General features: G+C 40.6%; 1 protein-coding gene across 1 annotated transcript in view; it reads right to left on the minus strand.

Annotated features, from left to right (window-relative positions):
• Positions 1 to 1,316: 1,316 nt before the first annotated feature.
• The window catches only part of LOC310650743 (uncharacterized protein C14orf132), a gene marked incomplete at both ends in the record, with an annotated part of 28,714 nt that continues 9,911 nt past the window's right edge, over positions 1,317 to 20,119 (minus strand). Inside the window, one exon of the mRNA XM_083379478.1 lies at positions 1,317 to 1,529. Within this exon, the coding sequence (XP_083235604.1) occupies positions 1,317 to 1,529 (213 nt within the window). The remainder of the gene's footprint in view (positions 1,530 to 20,119) is intronic.

Below are 20,119 nucleotides of genomic sequence, written 5' to 3' on the forward strand. Positions count from 1 at the left end.
TAGGATGGTTTAGATATTGGATTAGGACCAGGTTCAAGTCCTTCTTCAATAGCAATTTATTAGATAATCTTAAGCTAATCACTCTTAGCACCCCAGTTAAAAATTCTTAGTTAACTTATCTCTCAGGGCTGTGGTCATAGTAAATACTTGGAAAAAGAGTATCTTTAAATTTCTGGAGGAAACACAGATTATAAATGTATTAGATAAACAAAAAAGATCCAGTATATTTTAAAGGAAATTACACATAAATAAAGTTTCTAAAAAGATCAAAAATATCCATTTTAAAATACATCTCCATAAAATTGGCAAAAGGAAAACAGATTTTCATAGCATAGTTATAGAATACTTCCAATATGGTTCTTAGTCTTAAGAAAGATTGGTACACACTAATTTGCACCATAACCTTGAGGTGAAATAGTTTTGGAATTGCAATTGGTTACCTCTAAAAATTTTTTCTCAAGCTCTCCAAGCCCCATTCCAACTGGATAGTTCAAATTTGGTAGTTTGGTTTCCAGCCACTTAAAAATACATAGGAAAACTCCAACACTCCTGAAAGGAAAGATTCTTAATCCATCCATTTTGCAAAATCACCCTGTCCAGTCAATCTACCCTAAATGAGGACTTATAATTCATATGGCTGTTTTTCAAACACAGACATGTGGATATTTTTAGGACTCCTTGTGATTTTCTTTCTCCCACAGAGAAAGCTTTGAAAAAATTAAATCTGGCCTATAATAGGTATCTATTCATCTGTGAAATTTCTGTGAATAATGTACATTTCACTTGTGAGGCTCTGTACTACTTAAGAGTAAACATCCTGACCATTTTTCCCTTCAAAATGAATTGAAATTTCATTTGCTTTGTGCCCTTAGAGAGCAAAAGAATTAGACTGCCACAGAATGTAACAACTGGGATGCTTACACTAAATTAAAAAAGACAAAAATGTATCCAATATTTAATCCAAAGATTATTTAGATAACCTATATATTCACAATAGAGCCCTTGATGAACAAATCAGCTTTTCCATTTACAGTATGTGCATTGACCTTTCATGTAAGATCCATATTTAATTGGCTATGATGGAAATTATGTTTCATTTTCATATAATTTACGAAAAAATGTTTTAGGGTATTTTGGTGATTTTGTTTGCCACTTGCTCTTAATTGGGACTTAGATAACAAATTACATCTACCTACCAATATTTAAAAAGATTTACATTTTATATAGGTAGGTGCACATACTGTACATACATACACATGCATCTGCTCTTAGGAATGATGGCAAAGCAACTCTGTCTCCCGGAGTTGTTCTTCCTCTCAAAATGTAAATGCATATACAACTCCAACAACTACAATGTTCCCAATTGTGGCTATAATTGCAATCCATAACAAAATGGCATCATTTGAAGAACGCGATGTCTCTTCTGGCTGGTTTGGCACTGAGGCAGCATTGTAGACATTGGCAGATGAATTAAACAAAGAATATTCTTCGTTGGATGAGTCCATAAACACTCCTCCCATAACTGGAAGCTGCAGAAGAAAAAATTAGAACATAAAGTTAATGTCCAGATGGAAGATGACCATATAGACACATTACATACTGGAAAGTAGCTAAACTCCACTGGTCACCAAAGCTGCAGACTATGCTTTAGATAAGGTTATCTGTTTTTAAAAATGAGCTTTGTCAAGCAGATGTACTGCATAAAATAAATATGCTTTGTTTTCACATTATAGCACCATCTCCTTTCAAAGAACATCAAAACTTCATGAGCTCTACTCTTCCATGAAAAGCACTGAAGGGTTAAGAAAGGTTTCCAGCAGTGGGTGATGAAAATAAGTCCCTTCCAAGTAAAATATGATTATATGGCTCTCCAAAATAACACAGCAAAGCGCATGGATTCACTTTCCCTACCAGACTAGAATAAATATATTTTGCCATATTACCCGAATCAAATAAATTATGTTTAGGATTTCTTCCAAGCCAACTGGCTGGGGCATTCCAAGAGCTAAAGACCACACATTTTAAAGTGCTCATGTTTGAAAAACAATTTTTTTAAAGGAAAACTCTGCTTGGAGTGAGCGTTGATTACAGGTAGGAAAGGGATGTTGAACTAGCAACTTAAGCTTATTCGTTTTAACCTTTCAAAGGCTCACTTTTTCTTTTCTAGTTATTGATTCTGTTCTCTTTTCACTCTTCCGCCACCACCCTGGCTTGTGTAAACAAACAGGAAAATGTAATCAACCTTAAAACCACTGCTTTGAAGTCTCCACTTTTGTAAGCAGTTCACAATAAATATCAAAGATTTCAAGCTTTTGTTAGTGTTGTCCAAGTACTATTCGGAAGGAGAAGGAAAATAGCATCCAGAAAGATAGCAATGCTTCAAATGAAAAGTATGGTTAAAAAAAGATGAAAATGGCTTTAAACCAAGATGTCAAATTAGCATTTTAAGTTTTTATTAGAAATTTTCAATATAATAAAATACGCAAAATAAACAAGAGCAAAGATAGAAAAATAAGGAACACAGAAACAAGAAATAAATTGGCAAGAAACATACAATTGTGCCTTCCACTCTTATTTATTTATTTATTTAATTTTTTATACCGCCCTTCTCCCGAAGGACTCAGGGCGGTGTACAGGGCAATAAATATCAAAATATAAATACAAAAGTTAAAAAAGATTAAATAATTATGCCCAATATAATACAACAATTAAAACTATGTTAAAATCAAATCCAAACCCCAAACCCATCAGACCAGGCCGGATTGTTCAAATAGATAGGTTTTTCTATCAAGTAATTGTCATAAACCCTTCTCCATCTTCTTGTCTCATTTTCAACCTTCATGAAAGTAGTATTTTAGAAAGCGTTTCATTTTGTTCAGATTATGTTCAAACCATCATCTTCATTTTTTATAACTTTTCTAATTCACTTAATAAAAAATAGTGCTCCTGAATTTTTTTGTATATATATTTTATTGATTTTTAAACAAAGCATAAATCACTCAATAATTGGTAAACAGTGTGTTGTCTGGGTTATGCTTGTAGAACAATCTTTAACAATTAATTTCTATAATCTATAGAAGTGTCTTTCTTAATCAATGTACTTTGCTGAATCAAAAGATTTTTCTGTTTAGTTTTTTGTCTCTCCAGTTCTGGTGTTTTCCCTCATATCTCTGTAGAATATTTTTTCCAGTCCTTTTTCTTATCCTCAAAGTTGCTTCGGAGCATTGAAATATAAGTTATCTTTTCTTCCACTTGAATTGAATCATATTCTTTTGTTTTATAAGGTTCCATCTTTAAGTCCCTATCCTCAGAATTATATTCAAGTCATCTCTGCTATATTTTCCTGAGAGTTTTCTTGGAGTAAAATTAAATTGGAGATAAGTTGATTCATACTTTTAAAATTGTTCTGTATTTCTTTGTAGTTTAAAATCATTGTCCTTTGAAATGGTTGCTGCTTATCATATATTTCCTCTTGTGAAATATTCATTGCCTCGGATTTGTTAATCTCACTTTATCTACACAGCTGTGTTTATTGAGAACTTTGAAGGTCAGAGACAGAAATTTGTCCCAAAATAGTCCTCGTCCACCAGTAGATGTCAGCATTGGTTCATTTTACAGATCTTTCTAATCTTTTCCCCTCCCTAAAGGGTAAAATTCACCGCTTCCAAGGACCAAAAGGTGGGGGGGAAAACCCACTCCTTCTCTCGGAGGTCTTTTATTTTTGGGAATTCTCTTCTTCAGGAAAGTAGGTAGGATAGAGAAAATCAATATTCTTATCCAGATTCAAACGTGCTGTTTACAATCAGCTTAAAGTAGAGCTTTTGACTTCCATTGTTTGCAGCTTGGGCTGAAGTTAGGCTAGCCTTTCCTCTGTTGGTTTCTGGAAGGCTTCTCCTGGACCATTCGGGGAGACCGCTGTCTCTCCTAGGTCCCTAGAACTTCCTTCCTTCATTGCCACCTCTCTGGGGCAGCTCCTGGCCCATTTAGGATCCTCAAACAGAAAGAAATTCAGCTGAAGGGTTTGGCATTCCGAATCCCTCAACTGCTTCGCTGCTCAACAGGAACTGGAAGTCTCAACAGGAACCAGAAATCAGTGCTCCTGAATTTTTAAAAGATGTAGTAAAATATTTCTAACATGATCTGTGGTTATATCATAGTTTTAAAGCCTGGACTATTTGCATCTTCCTCCTAGAAGATGACCACCTTGATATGATGGGAGATACTTCAGTGGCTCCAATGACTTTAAGAACTCTGCTGGTGGATGTGGAAACATCTCATAGGCTTTCCTCTGGTGATAAAATATAGACAGGAGAGTAGAAATTATAGAGTAATCCATAATGGGGAAGAGAACATGTGAGGCTTTGTAGGAGCTGTGGTGGTGAAGTGGTTAGAATGCAGTATTGAAGGCTAACCCTGCAGACTCCCATAGCCAGTAGCTCAGCAGTTCAAATCTCACTGGCTCAAGGTTGATGCAGCCTTCCACCCTTCCAAGGTCGGTAAAATGAGGACACAGATTGTTGGGGGCAATATGCTGATTCTGTAAACTGCTTAGAGAGGGGTGTAAACCATTATGGAATAGCATATAAGTCTAAGTGCTATTGCTATTATACTCATTAGGAAGAAAACTTCTGAAGACATGCAGTCCTCAACATTAAACCTGAAAGAAGGCAACATCAAATTACTTCTCTATTGATGCCACAAAAGCAATATGGGTTTACCTGAAACGCAAATAAGTTTGGGTGACAAATGATATGATCCCAGGTTGAAATACATTGGGATCACTATTATTAGAAAAATAAGCTTCCAGATGAGCATTGATGGTGGATTAGCCATCCCTGTATCAAGGTTGAATTGCTAAGATGTTTGCTAACCTCTGTCATTGCTTAACTTGCCATAGAAACAGGGGAGAGGGGGAGTATGGGAAAGAAATGGGAGTTTCAAGAAGCCATCCATGGACCGTGAGACCCATGGTCATCCAAAGCAGGTGTCTGGTGGAGAAGTGGACCGTCCCCATAACAAACAGAAAGAATTTGATTGGTCAACGTGAACACATGATGGGTGGGGTTTATGAAAAGCTATTGTTAACTAACCAGATTTTCATGTGGGAAAGGTAGAGTTGATTTTACTTCTTCAGTGCCAGGATGTGTATTCAATAAAAAATTATCTCTTATGGCACCTCAAGGCTGTAGAGTTTCTTTAACGTTGAATTTGCCAGGGACAATACTCTGGTGGAATTGCAGCCAGGAGCTGCAATTTCTGGCTGACAAAAATCTCTCTGGAGGCAAAGAGAGATCTTTGGGATTACCAACTTGCACTCTTGAAAGGAGACCACACAAACTGATCTTCTTGTGTTCTACTGTGAATTCCCTATTGGGAACTAGGGGATTTACAATGTGCCTTTAACCACTGTGCAGCCTCAATGGATATTTGACCAGCAAATATGTCACTTTCTTAAACACCTCTGGATTTGCATTCTGAATGACAGGAAAGTCAAAGACTTTTGGTGAGTACCTTCTTTTTGAAATTAAGAAAGAAAATGGATTTTAATATAAAAGCAAAATGCTTAACATGATCAAACCAGATTTAAACAAAGGAACAGTGATTCTCAAAAATCAGTTTTTTTCTGACAAAATTGTCTCTGAAAATAACAAAATTAGACTGGACTTTCATGAGAATATACTGATGTTTATTTTTAAACATTCACTAGAACATCTTACAGACAAGGCCATTTCATCAGAATTATTGCAGAAGAAGTTGCCAAAAAAGATGACTGCTATGGTTATAAAGAAAACAGGAGGATAAAAAAAGATTGAAAGAAGTAGTTAAGAAGATGGAAGAATCTGTAAGGCAACTGACTGCAAATGAAAAACAAATTATTGACAAAGTTTTGGAAAGTAAGATGGAAGTTATAAAGAGAGAGATGAAGGAAGAGTTAGACAATTTGGCACTATATGAATTAACAGAATTATTATTTTTTGCTTAATACTTAGAGTAATTCCAGAACATGGAAAAGATTGTTATGTCTCTGTCTAATTTTCCGGATTGTGAGAAAGATGTCATTCAAAAAGAGGCTGATAAGGTCTATAGGAGTAGTATACATTTTGCAAAATTAAAATCCAAGGGACATCCTTGTGCACATTGACAGGAAGAAGACAAGCAACCAACTTGTACAGGAAGAAAGTTGTAATTTCACTAGTGGATCCAGATGTCATAACATAACCAGACCAATGCCAAAAGCAACTGTAGATATTGAACCTGCCAATATTAAGTTAGCTTTCTTTACCATACAAGGATATTAGAATTGGCACACTAAATGAAAACATGGAATGTGAAAATCAGTGACCCACATGAAATTATGAAACTGCTGTGTGCTTAGCTATAACTCTATACTACAGAAACCTATTAGAATTCATAGATATTTGGTTAGTATCAACACTGTACAATTGTATGCTCCTATTACAGATGCAGTGAAAAATTTAGCGGATAATTGGAAAAGTTGCTACATGAAAGTACATCAGTATCACTGATAAATGATTGGAATGCCAAAGATGGAGAAGTGAAGGAATATGGGTTGAGTCCAAGGCAGCTCAGGAATTTGTGGTCTCCATGGTAACCAGGGACCTATCCCAAGTAACTGAGGCTTAATGTACATTGGTAGTCACAAATCAAATCTGAATTTTGTCCTGAGGCTGTTGTGATGTAATCTGGTAATGGGGCATTCAAAGCTGCAGCTGGTGCTGAATGCAGAAGTGTGGGCAATTTGGGGGCATTACTACATTTGTGTTATACTACTATTCCAGAAAGGGACGCGGTGGCTCAGTGGGTTAGGACGCTGAACTTGTCGATCGGAAGGTCGGCAGTTTGGCGGGTCGAATCCCGAGTGCCGCGTAACAGAGTGAGCGCCTGTTACTCGTCCCAGCTTCTGCCAACCTAGCAGTTCGAAAGCACGTAAAAAATGCAAGTAGAAAAATAGGAACCACTACGGTGGGAAGGGAACAGCGTTCCGTGCGCCTTTGGTGTCTAGTCATGCCGGCCACATGACCACGGAGACGTCCTCGGACAAGCGCTGGCTCTTCGGCTTTGAAATGGAGATGAGCACCGGCCCCTAGAGTTGGAAACGACTAGCACGCATGTGCGGGGGAACCTTTACCTTTACCTTACTATTCCAGAAGCTGTTCTGGATCCCACAAAGCTTCTAGGTACAAGTAACCCTCGACTTAAAAGAGTTTGTTTAGTGACTGTTTGAAGTTACAATGGCACTGAAAAAAGCAACTTATCATAGTTTTTCCACTTATGACCATTGCAGTGTCCCTGTGATCAAAATCCAGATGCTTGACAACAGCTTCGTATTTACAATGACTGCAGTGTCGCAAGGTCAGGCAATCCCCTTCGGCAACCTTCTGACAAGCAAGGTCAATGGGGAAGCCAGATTCACTTCACAACTGTGTTACTAATTTAACGACTGCAGAAATTCATTTAACAATTGTTAGCAAGAAAGGTTGCAAAATGGGGCAAAACTCACTTAACAAATGTCTCGCTTAGCAACAGAAATTTTGGAGTCAATTGTGGTCACAAATCAATGACTACCTATATAATCAAAGTGCCAGGTTTCTGAGATGTAAAGCATTTTTGCAACCATGTTATTGTTAAGGTTTTTGTTGTTGTTTTTTTTGCCTAAAAGTTTTCAGTTTGTTTTGCGATTGAATTGTACAGCTTATATGTTATGTTAATGATGGAAATAATTCTTAATTTATTTTGGTCTCATTTATCTTGGTCTGATTTTTTTTAAAATCTGAAAAACCTGGCATTTTAATAAGGGTGTGTAGACTTTTTATATCCATTTAGGACCAGCCTTATTTTCTTCAGGGCTGGCAAGAAATCCTAAGAGATCAGAATCAAATAAAACTTTACAAAGGAAAATGAAAAAAAAATGGGGGAGGGAGATTTTTAATTAAATACAGGTTTCCTAGTCTAGATATTTGAATGTGTTAGATTTTATAGTACTAGGCTACATTCTTCTTAACGTAGCCTTTGAATTATAGAAAGCAGCCATCTTTGTATATGTCTGATTGTGTCTGTGTGTATACAGAGTCACATAATAACATATGAGGTGTTTATATGAAATGTAGCTTTCACCAACCTTGTACTTTCAAACATACAACTCCACCCAGGTGATGATGACAATGATGGTGAATATTCTATTCTTCTTCCCAAAGGACTTTCAACTGATGCACGCATGACTCCTGTTCCTAAGAATAAAGCCTGAAGGCTATAGCCTGAAGCCAGGAAAAATAAAATTGGGAAAAAGGCTAATACTAGTAAGCTAATGACATCCAACTAATTACCTCTTCCATAAAAATTGGGCTGCCAGGCCTGTTGTTAAGCAAAGTGGTCATTAACTGTAAAATCACATGACCCATGACTATGGTTGCAATTTTATTTTACCTTTCCTTTTCCCCCAATCTCCACCTTTTGGAATGTTCATTCCGACACTGGGATAATTAGAAGGTAATTACTGTTTGTATTTACAGCCTTTGGAGAGGAAAGGATTAAAAGCAGGGACACAACAGGGAATATATCAGGGTGCTTGGAAGCGCCCAGCCTGAGTGTGTTTGGAGCTACCAAACTATCACATTCCTTTTAACATGTATTCCCCACTATGTGCCTGCTTATTCTGCTATAATCCCTTCCTCTTCAATCACTCCTCTCTGCAAGGGATGGAAAAGAAATCTTGAAAGATCATTCAGATATCTCTCTTTAAGGTGTTTAGCCAAATCTCAACAGAGAAAGACTATTCTGTGAGAAATTCAAACACCATCCAAAATTTCAGCCATTCTTTCTACTGTTTATGTTTTATGGGAGAATGCTAAGCAGCAACTATAGAGGTGGATTAATATATTAATATATATACACTAACAAGAATAAATTTTAGCAAGTAGTACTGTAGCAGAACAGAACTTTTATTTTCAGCACCTGTCAGGTGGATACTAAAAGAAACATGCCTACTTAGAAACAGATTTGTGTCTGCAGTTTACAGTAATCTTATGGCAATATTAGAATATAAATCATTCTCAATTGCAGGCCTCCTAACAAAAATGAGAACCAAAAATGTGCATTTTTTCACCAAGATAAAGAAAGTAAGTGAAAAGGTAATTAATTTTTCAGGATGGTTAAGATCTCTTTAAAGTTAAAAACTTTCATTCTCAAGGAAAAAGAAAGACCTTTGTGGTATATCAATATTAATAAACATTAATAAGCAAATTAAATGCAGTTCTATGTTTTTGTATAGTTTGTATTATGGTATAAATGTATAGATGCTTACTCAGAAATAAATCCCACTTATTTCAATTGGACTTCTTCCCAGTTAATTGTGAAATAGACTGCAATTTAATTCATCTGTTTACTCCAGTTATCACCACCAGGACACAAACAGAGGCACACTGGTCTTTGCCAGGTCACGAGGCTATAAACACTGCTAGCCACAGGATTACTTTGGGAACAAGACAAACAATACCCAGATAGTAAAAGCTGATACTTAATATTAAAAAGATGGCAAAGCAGCATTTCAACTGTCTCTTGGGTGGGAAAGCCAATATGAGCTAAGAAGCATCTAATTCAGGAAGAAGTCTTTCTAGAGGGCAAGTATCAAGTTTTTAATGATTGCTAAATAAAGTTAGTGAAAATAAAAATGGGTATATAGGTAGAGATTAATATGGAACAAAAATGCAGAACAGAGACAAGAGGAATGAGAAATTCTTCCAAAATATTTATGTAAAAATGGTTATAATGTCATCATTCTGATCCCTGATGAAGGGAATCATTGTAGCACAAATGTAAGTGACACCAGAATGGAAAAGACTGATTTAGATAATTTAACACACAGTAAAGTGTAATGCTAACTAAAGGCTTAAATGAGTTTGACTGATATTATGGTGGACTAATGGAAGGAGGGGACGTGGTGGCTCAGTGGGTTAGGACACTGAGCTTGTCGATCAGAAGGTCGGCAGTTTGGCGGGTCGAATCCCGAGTGCTGCATAGCAGAGTGAGCGCCTGTTACTTGTCCCAGCTTCTGCCAACCTAGCAGTTCGAAAGCACGTAAAAATGCAAGTAGAAAAATAGGGACCACTACGGTGGGAAGGTAACAGCATTCTGTGCGCCTTTGGTGTCTAGTCATGCCGGCCACATGACCACGGAGACGTCCTCGGACAAGCGCTGGCTCTTTGGCTTTGAAACGGAGATGAGCACCGGCCCCTAGAGTTGGAAACGACTAGCACGGATGTGTGGGGGAACCTTTACCTTTACCTTTAATGGAAGGAGAGTCTAAAGTATCTGTGGATGCAAAGTCACAAAAATTATAATGCTCTGGCCGTGGAAGCAGACAAACACAGTTAGACATTGCAGGCAACAAGATGTAGGACAAAGTAGGCCTTTGGTGCGATTTGGCAGGGTTCCTCTTACACCAGCATTACAGTATATTAGTACTCTGAGTGGGGGATAGCTTAATTTAAATTATATGCAATTTATTTACAACTGCCAATGGAGGCAATGGAGGAGGAAGAAAATGCAGGAAACAGTTGAAGGGGATCAAAGGCAAAGAACAGAAACAAAAGACTTACGAAGAGAAGGCACAGGTAAACATTGGAAAAAGAAGAAATAGAGGGGCAAAGCAGAGGATCTTGAGAAGTAGTGGGTAATATGGGGGAAGAAAACATTGAACATCCTGGGTAGGGCCTGAAGGCCCCACAGTTTAAAGACATTTTGAGAAAAAAAACATCTCTACATTATAGGAAGAAATATCTGAAAACCGTAGCATCTGGTTTACATTTTATATTATATAAACCCCTGTATCTTATTTCTTCCTGTATACTGTTATCTACTAGATTCCCCAAATCATCCTTATGGATTCAGGATTAGTCTACATAGATCACAGTATTCCTAAATTTTAATGCACCTCAAGGTAGAACAGTTAAATTGATGCAACTATAATTAATATATCCTCATTTAAATAATGAAGCCATTGCTACACAGTCTTGAAGAAACTCACACATTCAACTTCTTTTCTGCTGGAGACAGGAATAAAAAAAATTATTTAAATTGCTGTTACTTTCAATATATCACACATTTGCACAGCCTGGTGTGAAAAATAATGAAAGTTTGAATAATGCTGTCTTGGAAATATGAGGTTTCCCAGCTGGCAATTAAAAATATTATTTTCAAAAACATTAGTGTATGTAATATCCTTACTTTGAAATTTCTTTTATTTTTCTTCATGTACCACTTTGACATTTTAATGGGGTTTAAAATGCACATTTCTAGATTGATGATTCCAAGTATAAGCAACCATTTCCCATAGTTTTATAAATTATTTGTAATTTATAGACTGACCAGTTTGATCGCCTTGCAGTCCAAGGGACTCACAGGAGTCGTCTCCAGCACCATAGTTCAAAGGCTTCAATTCTTTGGCGCTCAGCCTTTCTTATGGTCCAAATTTCACAGCCGTACATTGCAACTGGGAAGACCATAGCCTTGACTATATGCACTTTTGTTGGCAGGGTGATGTCTCTGCTTTTTAGTGTGCTGTCTAGGTTTGCCATGGCTTTCCTCCCCAGGAGCATCTTTTAATTTCTTGGCTGCAGTCCCTGTCTGCGGTGATCTTGGAGCCCAGGAAAATAAAATCTGTCACTACCTCCATTTCTTCCCCATCTATTTGCCAGGAATTGAGAGGGCCAGATGCCATGATCTTGGTTTTCTTAATGTTTAGTTTCAACCCAACGTTTGCACTCTCCTTCTTCACTCGTAACAAGAGGCTCTTTAGTTCCTCTTCACTTTCTGCCATTAGAGTGATATCATCTGCATATCTTAGGTTGTTGATATTTCTCCCGGCACTAGCAAATTAAAATGGACAGGAACTGGACTCCTTCAGTCAAAATACATTATTTACTATTTAGAACAAGAAAAACAATGAAGGAACAATATTGTTTTCAAAATAAGGAAAAATATAATAAAGACACTATTTGGTACAATGCAGTCAATGACAAAATACATAATATCAATTAGACTTTAATATGATGAATATCCAATTTATACTCAACCACCAGGGCAGGAGAGGATCAACCTATGTCTGAAACTGACAGAACATGCAATCAAGTTGTTCTGTTTATGGCTGGAGGCAGCAATGTTTATGCTTTGGCAAAAATGAAATCTCAGAACATTGTGAGATTTCATTGTCTTTATGTGAAAATCTAAACATGCTAGGAAGCCACAGTCCAACTAGCACATGGAAAAACAGAATGGCTGCAGGTTGGCAAAGGAATGAGACAAAGGTTATGTACTGTGATATGGACATACATTATGTGTCCTACATTGGCCTTGATGAATCTTTCAGTTTTCCATTGCTCTCTTAGCAGAATCTTTAAAGGCTACTCTAAATGTAGAAATATGGTAATTGTCCAGCACTGGATCACTGCTTGCAGTGATGGACACAATCCATTTGTCTGTCCTTTCCTTTAGCAAACTCAGAACAAGTACCGTATATACTTGAGTATAAGCCGAATTTTTCAGCCCACTTTTTGGGCTGAAAAACTCCACTTCGGCTTATACTCCAGTCAACAACAAAAAAAAAGAACTTCTACCCCCGTTTGGAGAGCTGCTGCTTTCATCAAACATGAAACACTTCGCGGAGCGCTCCAACGCCTTGTTCTCTCGTCTCACGGAGACTTGTTTCGGGGGATCCAGCCTCTCTCAGCTCCGCGAAGTGTGGGGTGGGGAAGCTTGCCGCCCATTCTCTCAGCGACGAAGACTTCTTTCGGGGGATGCAGCTTCTGCCGCCCCTTTCTCTCAGCTGCCCAGCTGAGAGAAGGGGGTGACAGAGACTGGATCCCCCGAAACAAGTCTCCGTGAGACGAGAGAACAAGGCGTTGGAGCGCTCCGCGAATTGTGGGGTGGGGAAGCTTGCCGCCCATTGTCTCAGCGACGAAGACTTCTTTCGGGGGATGCAGCTTCTGCCGCCCCTTTCTCTCAGCTGCCCAGCTAAGAGAAGGGGTGACAGAGGCTGGATCCCCCGAAACAAGTCTCCGTGAGATGAGAGAACAAGGCGTTGGAGCGCTCCGCGAAGTGTGGGGTGGGGAAGCTTGCCGCCCATTCTCTCAGCGACGAAGACTTCTTTCGGGGGATGCAGCTTCTGCCGCCCCTTTCTCTCAGCTGCCCAGCTGAGAGAAGGGGTGACAGAGGCTGGATCCCCCGAAACAAGTCTCCGTGAGATGAGAGAACAAGGCGTTGGAGCGCTCCGCGAAGTGTGGGGTGGGGAAGCTTGCCGCCCATTCTCTCAGCGACGAAGACTTCTTTCGGGGGATGCAGCTTCTGCCGCCCCTTTCTCTCAGCTGCCCAGCTGAGAGAAGGGGGTGACAGAGACTGGATCCCCTGAAACAAGTCTCCGTGAGACGAGAGAACAAGGCGTTGGAGCGCTCCGCGAAGTGTGGGGTGGGGAAGCTTGCCGCCCATTCTCTCAGCGACGAAGACTTCTTTCGGGGGATGCAGCTTCTGCCGCCCCTTTCTCTCAGCTGCCCAGCTGAGAGAAGGGGGTGACAGAGACTGGATCCCCCGAAACAAGTCTCCGTGAGACGAGAGAACAAGGCTTTGGAGCGCTCCGCGAAGTGTGGGGTGGGGAAGCTTGCCGCCCATTCTCTCAGCGATGAAGACTTCTTTCGGGGGATGCAGCTTCTGCCGCCCCTTTCTCTCAGCTGCCCAGCTAAGAGAAGGGGTGACAGAGGCTGGCTCCCCCGAAACAAGTCTCCGTGAGACGAGAGAACAAGGCGTTGGAGCGCTCCGCGAAGTGTGGGGTGGGGAAGCTTGCCGCCCATTCTCTCAGCGACGAAGACTTCTTTCGGGGGATGCAGCTTCTGCCGCCCCTTTCTCTCAGCTGCCCAGCTAAGAGAAGGGGTGACAGAGGCTGGCTCCCCCGAAACAAGTCTCCGTGAGACGAGAGAACAAGGCGTTGGAGCGCTCCGCGAAGTGTGGGGTGGGGAAGCTTGCCGCCCATTCTCTCAGCGACGAAGACTTCTTTCGGGGGATGCAGCTTCTGCCGCCCCTTTCTCTCAGCTGCCCAGCTAAGAGAAGGGGTGACAGAGGCTGGATCCTCCGAAACAAGTCTCCGTGAGACGAGAGAACAAGGCGTTGGAGCGCTCCGCGAAGTGTGGGGTGGGGAAGCTTGCCGCCCATTCTCTCAGCGACGAAGACTTCTTTCGGGGGATGCAGCTTCTGCCGCCCCTTTCTCTCAGATGGGATGGCAAAGTCAAATGCAAATGGGGATCTTGCAGATCTTGCCCTGCCTTTCCCCCCACGGTTACCTTCTGTTCTTGATGAGCTCACGAGTGCTCAAGGACAAAATAGGGCAGGGCAGAGCCGGCAGTTAAAAATAGGATGCAGATAAAAGGAAAGGTAAGGAGGGGTTCAGGTTGAGAGGAGAGCCTTAGTGTAACTCCTGTTTGGGCTGACTGGGTTGCCTCCGATGGGCTCTGACAGTGGAACAGAATGGAATAGAAAATATGGAATGGATTGGAACAGAACGTAGAACAGAACAGAACAGAACAGAACAGAATAGAATAGAATAGAAATATAGAAAGTGAATAGAATAGAATAGAATAGAAATATAGAAAGTGAATAGAATAGAATAGAATAGAATAGAATAGAATAGAATAGAATAGAGAATGGTAATAAGAATAGAATAGAATAGAATAGAAATATAGAAAGTGAATAGAATAGAATAGAATAGAAATATAGAAAGTGAATAGAATAGAATAGAATAGAATAGAATAGAATAGAATAGAATAGAATAGAAATATAGAAAGTGAATGGAATAGAATAGAATAGAATAGAAATATAGAAAGTGAATAGAATAGAATAGAATAGAATAGAAATATAGAAAGTGAATAGAATAGAATAGAATAGAAATATAGAAAGTGAATGGAATAGAATAGAATAGAAATATAGAAAGTGAATAGAATAGAATAGAATAGAATAGAATAGAATAGAATAGAAAATGGTAATAAGAATAGAATAGAATAGAAATATAGAAAGTGAATAGAATAGAATAGAATAGAATAGAATAGAATAGAATAGAGAATGGTAATAAGAATAGAATAGAATAGAATAGAATAGAAATATAGAAAGTGAATAGAATAGAATAGAATAGAATAGAATAGAATAGAATATGGTAATAAGAATAGAATAGAATAGAAATATAGAAAGTGAATAGAATAGAATAGAATAGAATAGAAATATAGAAAGTGAATGGAATAGAATAGAATAGAATAGAATAGAATAGAATAGAATAGAATAGAGCTGGAAGGGACCTTGGAGGTCTTCTAGTCCAGCCCCTTGCTCAAGCAGGAGGACCTATACCAGTGGTGGTGAACCTATGGCACGCCTGCCAGAGGTGGCACTCAGAGCCCTCTCTGTTGGCACGTGCGCCACCACCGCTGCCAGCAGCAGATCCTTGTTGGTTGGTGGACTGGAAGAAAAGGGAGGGGGAAGCATTTTACATGCGTGCATGCGCGCACGGGGCCACGAGCAGGCACATGCTGCAAAGGGGGCGGGGCTAGTGCCTGCGTGATACTCACTAGCCCAGCCCCATTCTCACGTGATGTGGTGCCTTGTATCTGCACCCTGCGGCACGGCGGTTGGCGTTTTTGTGCCTTGCGGTACGGTGGCCCATTTTTTGCTCCCCCTTTTTTTCGTGCCAGAGACGGCACTCAGAGGCGCCTCCCTGTCCCCTCCCCCGAGGGCACCAGAATGCCGATGCTGCCTTGGCACTTTGTGATAAACAAGTGGGTTTTGGCTTGCGGTTTGGGCACTCGGTCTCTAAAAGTTTCGCCACCACTGACCGATACCATCTCAGACAGGTGAATGTCCAGTCTCTTCTTAAAAACCTCCAGTGATGGAGCACTCTTGATTTCTGGTGGCAAGCTGTTCCACTGGGCAGCTGAGAGAAAGGGGCAGCAGAAGCTGCATCCCCTGAAAGAAGTCTTCACCGAGAAAATGGGCGCTGAGACGCCTCATTCTCTCGCTCAGCGGAGACTTCTTTCGCGAGATCCAGCCTCTGCCGTGCTGCACCGAGAGAACAGCAAGCCGCCCCATTCTCTCGGCGGAGCACTCCACCGCCCCATTCTCTCGGCGGCTTGCCACCCCGTTCTCTCATCTCAGCAGGGGGATCCAGCCTCCAGCTGCTGCATTTCCCAGCCTCGGCTTATACTCGAGTCAATAACTTTTTCCAGTTTTTGGGGGTAAAATTGGGGGTCTCGGCTTATACTCGAGTCGGCTTATACTCAAGTATATACGGTAACTTTAATTTAATTTGTAGAAAATTCTACTAGTTGATCTGCTATAATCAAGTCACACTGAGGCAAATCTTGCTAAATACTGCATTAGTTGTATCAAGGTATTTTCCAATTAGTTAGTATTTTCCAACTAGTAAAATCTAGTTATTTTGGTGTTGAAATAATGCTGCAGCCATGTGTTTTGTTGAGTGTCCTGATGTCAGAAGCCATCTTTACCATCAAATGTGAGATTCTTTTGTCTGTCTTAATGAAAATAAGGGGTTTTCAAGATTAATATCAGCCCGAGATAGTCCAGATCAGCTTGACTGGAACTATACTTTATTAAGATAGGTCAGTGTTTCTCAACCTCAACAATTTTAACTCCCAGAATGCCTCAGCCAGGGAGTTAGATTTTTGTAACCCAACAGATACTGGCTATGAAAGCCTATACCAGCATATTCCTCTATTAAAGCTGGCTGCTTAATCAACCTCAACAACCTTAATATGTGTGGAGTGAATGGGGAATTCTGGGGAATAAAGACCATACACCTTAAGCAGCTGAGCCCCAAAAGTGCTTTTTCAAAAGGCAACTGGACTTTGTTTTTCCTTGAAGATGTTTTGCTTCTCATCCAAGAAGCTTCTTCAGTTCTGACTTAATGGTGGAGGATGGAGGGATTTATATTCCTTGCAGTCATCTAGTCATTAACACTCTTTCTAAGAGTCTTTGAGGCCACTTGGAGCCCTCCCAGAATGTGAACTTTGGACAGAGAGAACTGCTGGTTTGAAAGAGGGATGAAACAGGCAGTGGCGTAGCGTGGGTTGTCAGCACCCGGGGCAAGGCAAGTAATTTGCGCCCCCTAACCCGTGGATTTTAGCACTCGAGTCTGCACTGTCCCTCCCCCAGATAGTCCCTCGCTCTCTCTCTGCACCGCACGCCTGGCACCCCCCCTCCACAGTGGGCGGCGACCCGGCGGCTCGGATCGGATTCGCACAGCCAGCACAGCAGTGAGAGAGAGTGAGTGAGCCAGGCAGGGGCAGAGAGCTGCGAGTGCGAGTGCGCCCCCCCAGATGTTGCGCCCGGTGCGGCCGGCCCCCCCCTGCACCCCCCACGCTACGCCACTGGAAACAGGCCTTCTACATTAAAACTGAGCAGCCCTCTGCCTCCTGTTTACAACACAGTCCTTTCAGCAGTTCCAAGAATGTTCCACACTCATTTATACTATTCAGATGACACTGAGGGCAAAGATAAACCTCCAAATGGCCTCAATGATTCTCAGATGACTGCAAGGAATATAAATTCTTCCAATCAACTGAATTCAGATTCCCACAAAAGTTCTAATCTTATTTTTTAAGGGGGGATTTCAGTGAGTGCAATGCAAGAAATGTCCTGGCAAGTTTCACCTGTGGGAATCAAAATACTGTGGATAGTGACAGATGCACAGCTCCAAACTTAGCTAAAGTGTCCCAGATTTCTTACCTATGATCTTGAGGAAGAAGGCTTAACCTTTCATTTGCATTTGAAGTACAGCAGAAAAAGCTGCAACTTTCCTAGGCTTTCTTAAATAGAAGTAGGCAGGCTCTGGTTTTCACTGGACTAATGACCATCCTACTTAAATAGGTCACTGAGTTCAAAGAATGCTTGCAATTTATATAGAAATAAAGGTAGGAAAAGTGGATATAAGGCTCACCTTGATTTCTTTATCTGATAGTATGATTTAAGATTATTTTGGATAACTTTTGCCTTGTTAGTAATATGGAAGTAGACAGGGTCCTTGGAGCTCTGGACTCCGCCACCTATATTTTAGACCCCGGTTGCTCCTGGTTGTTCAAGAGTAGCTGAGAGAATCAGCACGTAGCTGGATCCAAGTGACAATGAAGGCTTCTCTGTGGAAGAGGATGGTTCCAACTGTTTTGAAGAAAGTGGTGGTCCATCCTCTCTTTAACAAGCCATCCTTGGACACATGAGTACAAAAAAACCTTTATTCAGTTTCCAACCTTCCTTTTTTACACAGACTACTGCAATGCTCTCTACATGGGGCTGCCCCTGAGGACCACTCGGAGGCTTCAGCTGGTGCAGAATGCAGCCGCGCGAGTTGTGATGGGAGTCTCCCGATACTCCCATGTAACACCTCTTCTCCGCGAGCTGCATTGGCTTCCGGTTGCCCTCTGGGTGAGATTCAAGGTGCTGGTGATGACCTATAAAGCCCTAAATGGCATGGGCCCGGATTATCTAAGGGAGCACCTGCTGCCAGCGTCAATTTCCCATCGTCCTGTGCACTCCCACAGGGAGGGCCTCCTCAGGGTACCGCCGGTCAAGGATTGCCGACGGGCAATCCACAGGGGGAGGGCGTTCTCTGTGGGCGCGCCTGCCCTATGGAATCAACTGCCAACGGAACTCCGGACTGCCCCCGACCTTCGTTCATTTCGCTGGGACCTAAAAACCTGGCTCTTTGAGCTATCTGGTCTGGACTGAGGGGTTTAATGTTTTTAAATTGTGATTTAATTTTTGCGGCTAGACTTAATTTTATTTTATTTTAATTTTATATTGGATTGTTTTTAAATTTTGCCTTGTAAACCGCCCTGAGTCCTTTGGGAATAGGGCGGTATATAAACCGAATAAATAAAATAAAAGGTGGTAGGTGCACAGCTTCTGTAGGCCCCAGAGAAAAGTGGATTATCTGGACTCTTTACAGTCAGGTTTCAAGCCGTCTTGTGATATGGAGCCACTGGAGGGCTTAAGACAGAGGTTAGTACATCCATCCTTGTCTTTCTAGATTTCTCAATGGCTCAGTACCATTCTATCATTCTACCAGACTGGCTTTGGGGTTTTGGAAGTGAGAGGAACTGTTCTACACTTGTTTTCCTCCTTTCTCTGGGGCTGTTCCAATCAGTGTTACTGTGTATGTGTGAGGGGGAGATCTAGGTCTAGGATCCTGTCATGTGGGGTACCTCCCTGGATATTGTTGGATTTCAATTACTATCAGCCTCAACCACCAAAAGGAAATATAAGAATTTGGAATACTACAAATTCCTCTTCATCAATTTATAGAGACTACAATTACTGGACAACGTAGAAAAATTAGAACCCAAATGAAGCCATATAATTTAAATGTTAATAATGTTTAATGAATAATATTACTGAGTTCCAAATTTATGGGTCAATTCAGATAGCTTCACTCAGCAAGCATTAACTATAATGGAACTTCCTCTCTTCCCCAATCTCAAATGTATATTTTTTGCCCAAAATAGAAGGATTTTCAAGAGGCTGTACCAGGTAGTCCTCAAGTTACAATCACAATTGAGCCCAACATTTCTGTTGCTAAGTGTCAAGTGAGTTTGGTGAATCTGGCTTCCCCATTGACTTGGCGTGTCAGAAGGTCACAAAAACCGATTACATGACGCCAGGACACTGTAACTGTCATAAATATGACTCAGTTGCCAAACATCTGAATTTTGCTGGAATGGTTGTTAATGCAAAGCATGGTCATAAGTCACTTTTTGTAGTGCTGTTGTAACTTCAAACAGTCACTAAAAGAATGGTTGTAATTTGAGGACTACTTGTAGTTAAGTCTAGAGGCTGATTCTTTCGTGAATTTACAAGTCTAAAATCAATCCTGTAAACCAGTTTTAAAAATTTGCAAACAAAGCCTACCAATAAAATGCCATAATTGTATATTGTAAATTCTATTGAAGCTGTTTCTTGCTTTTAAATGGTACATTTTGGGGAAGAAATTGGTAGATTACAAGAGCTGCCATTGCAGGAAAAAGGAAATAGACAACAAGAGCAGAGAGCTCTGTTCTTATGT

This window comes from Vipera ursinii, assembly GCF_947247035.1.
Source record: "Vipera ursinii genome assembly, chromosome: 1".
In the NCBI taxonomy this organism is placed as follows: Eukaryota; Metazoa; Chordata; class Lepidosauria; order Squamata; family Viperidae; genus Vipera; species Vipera ursinii.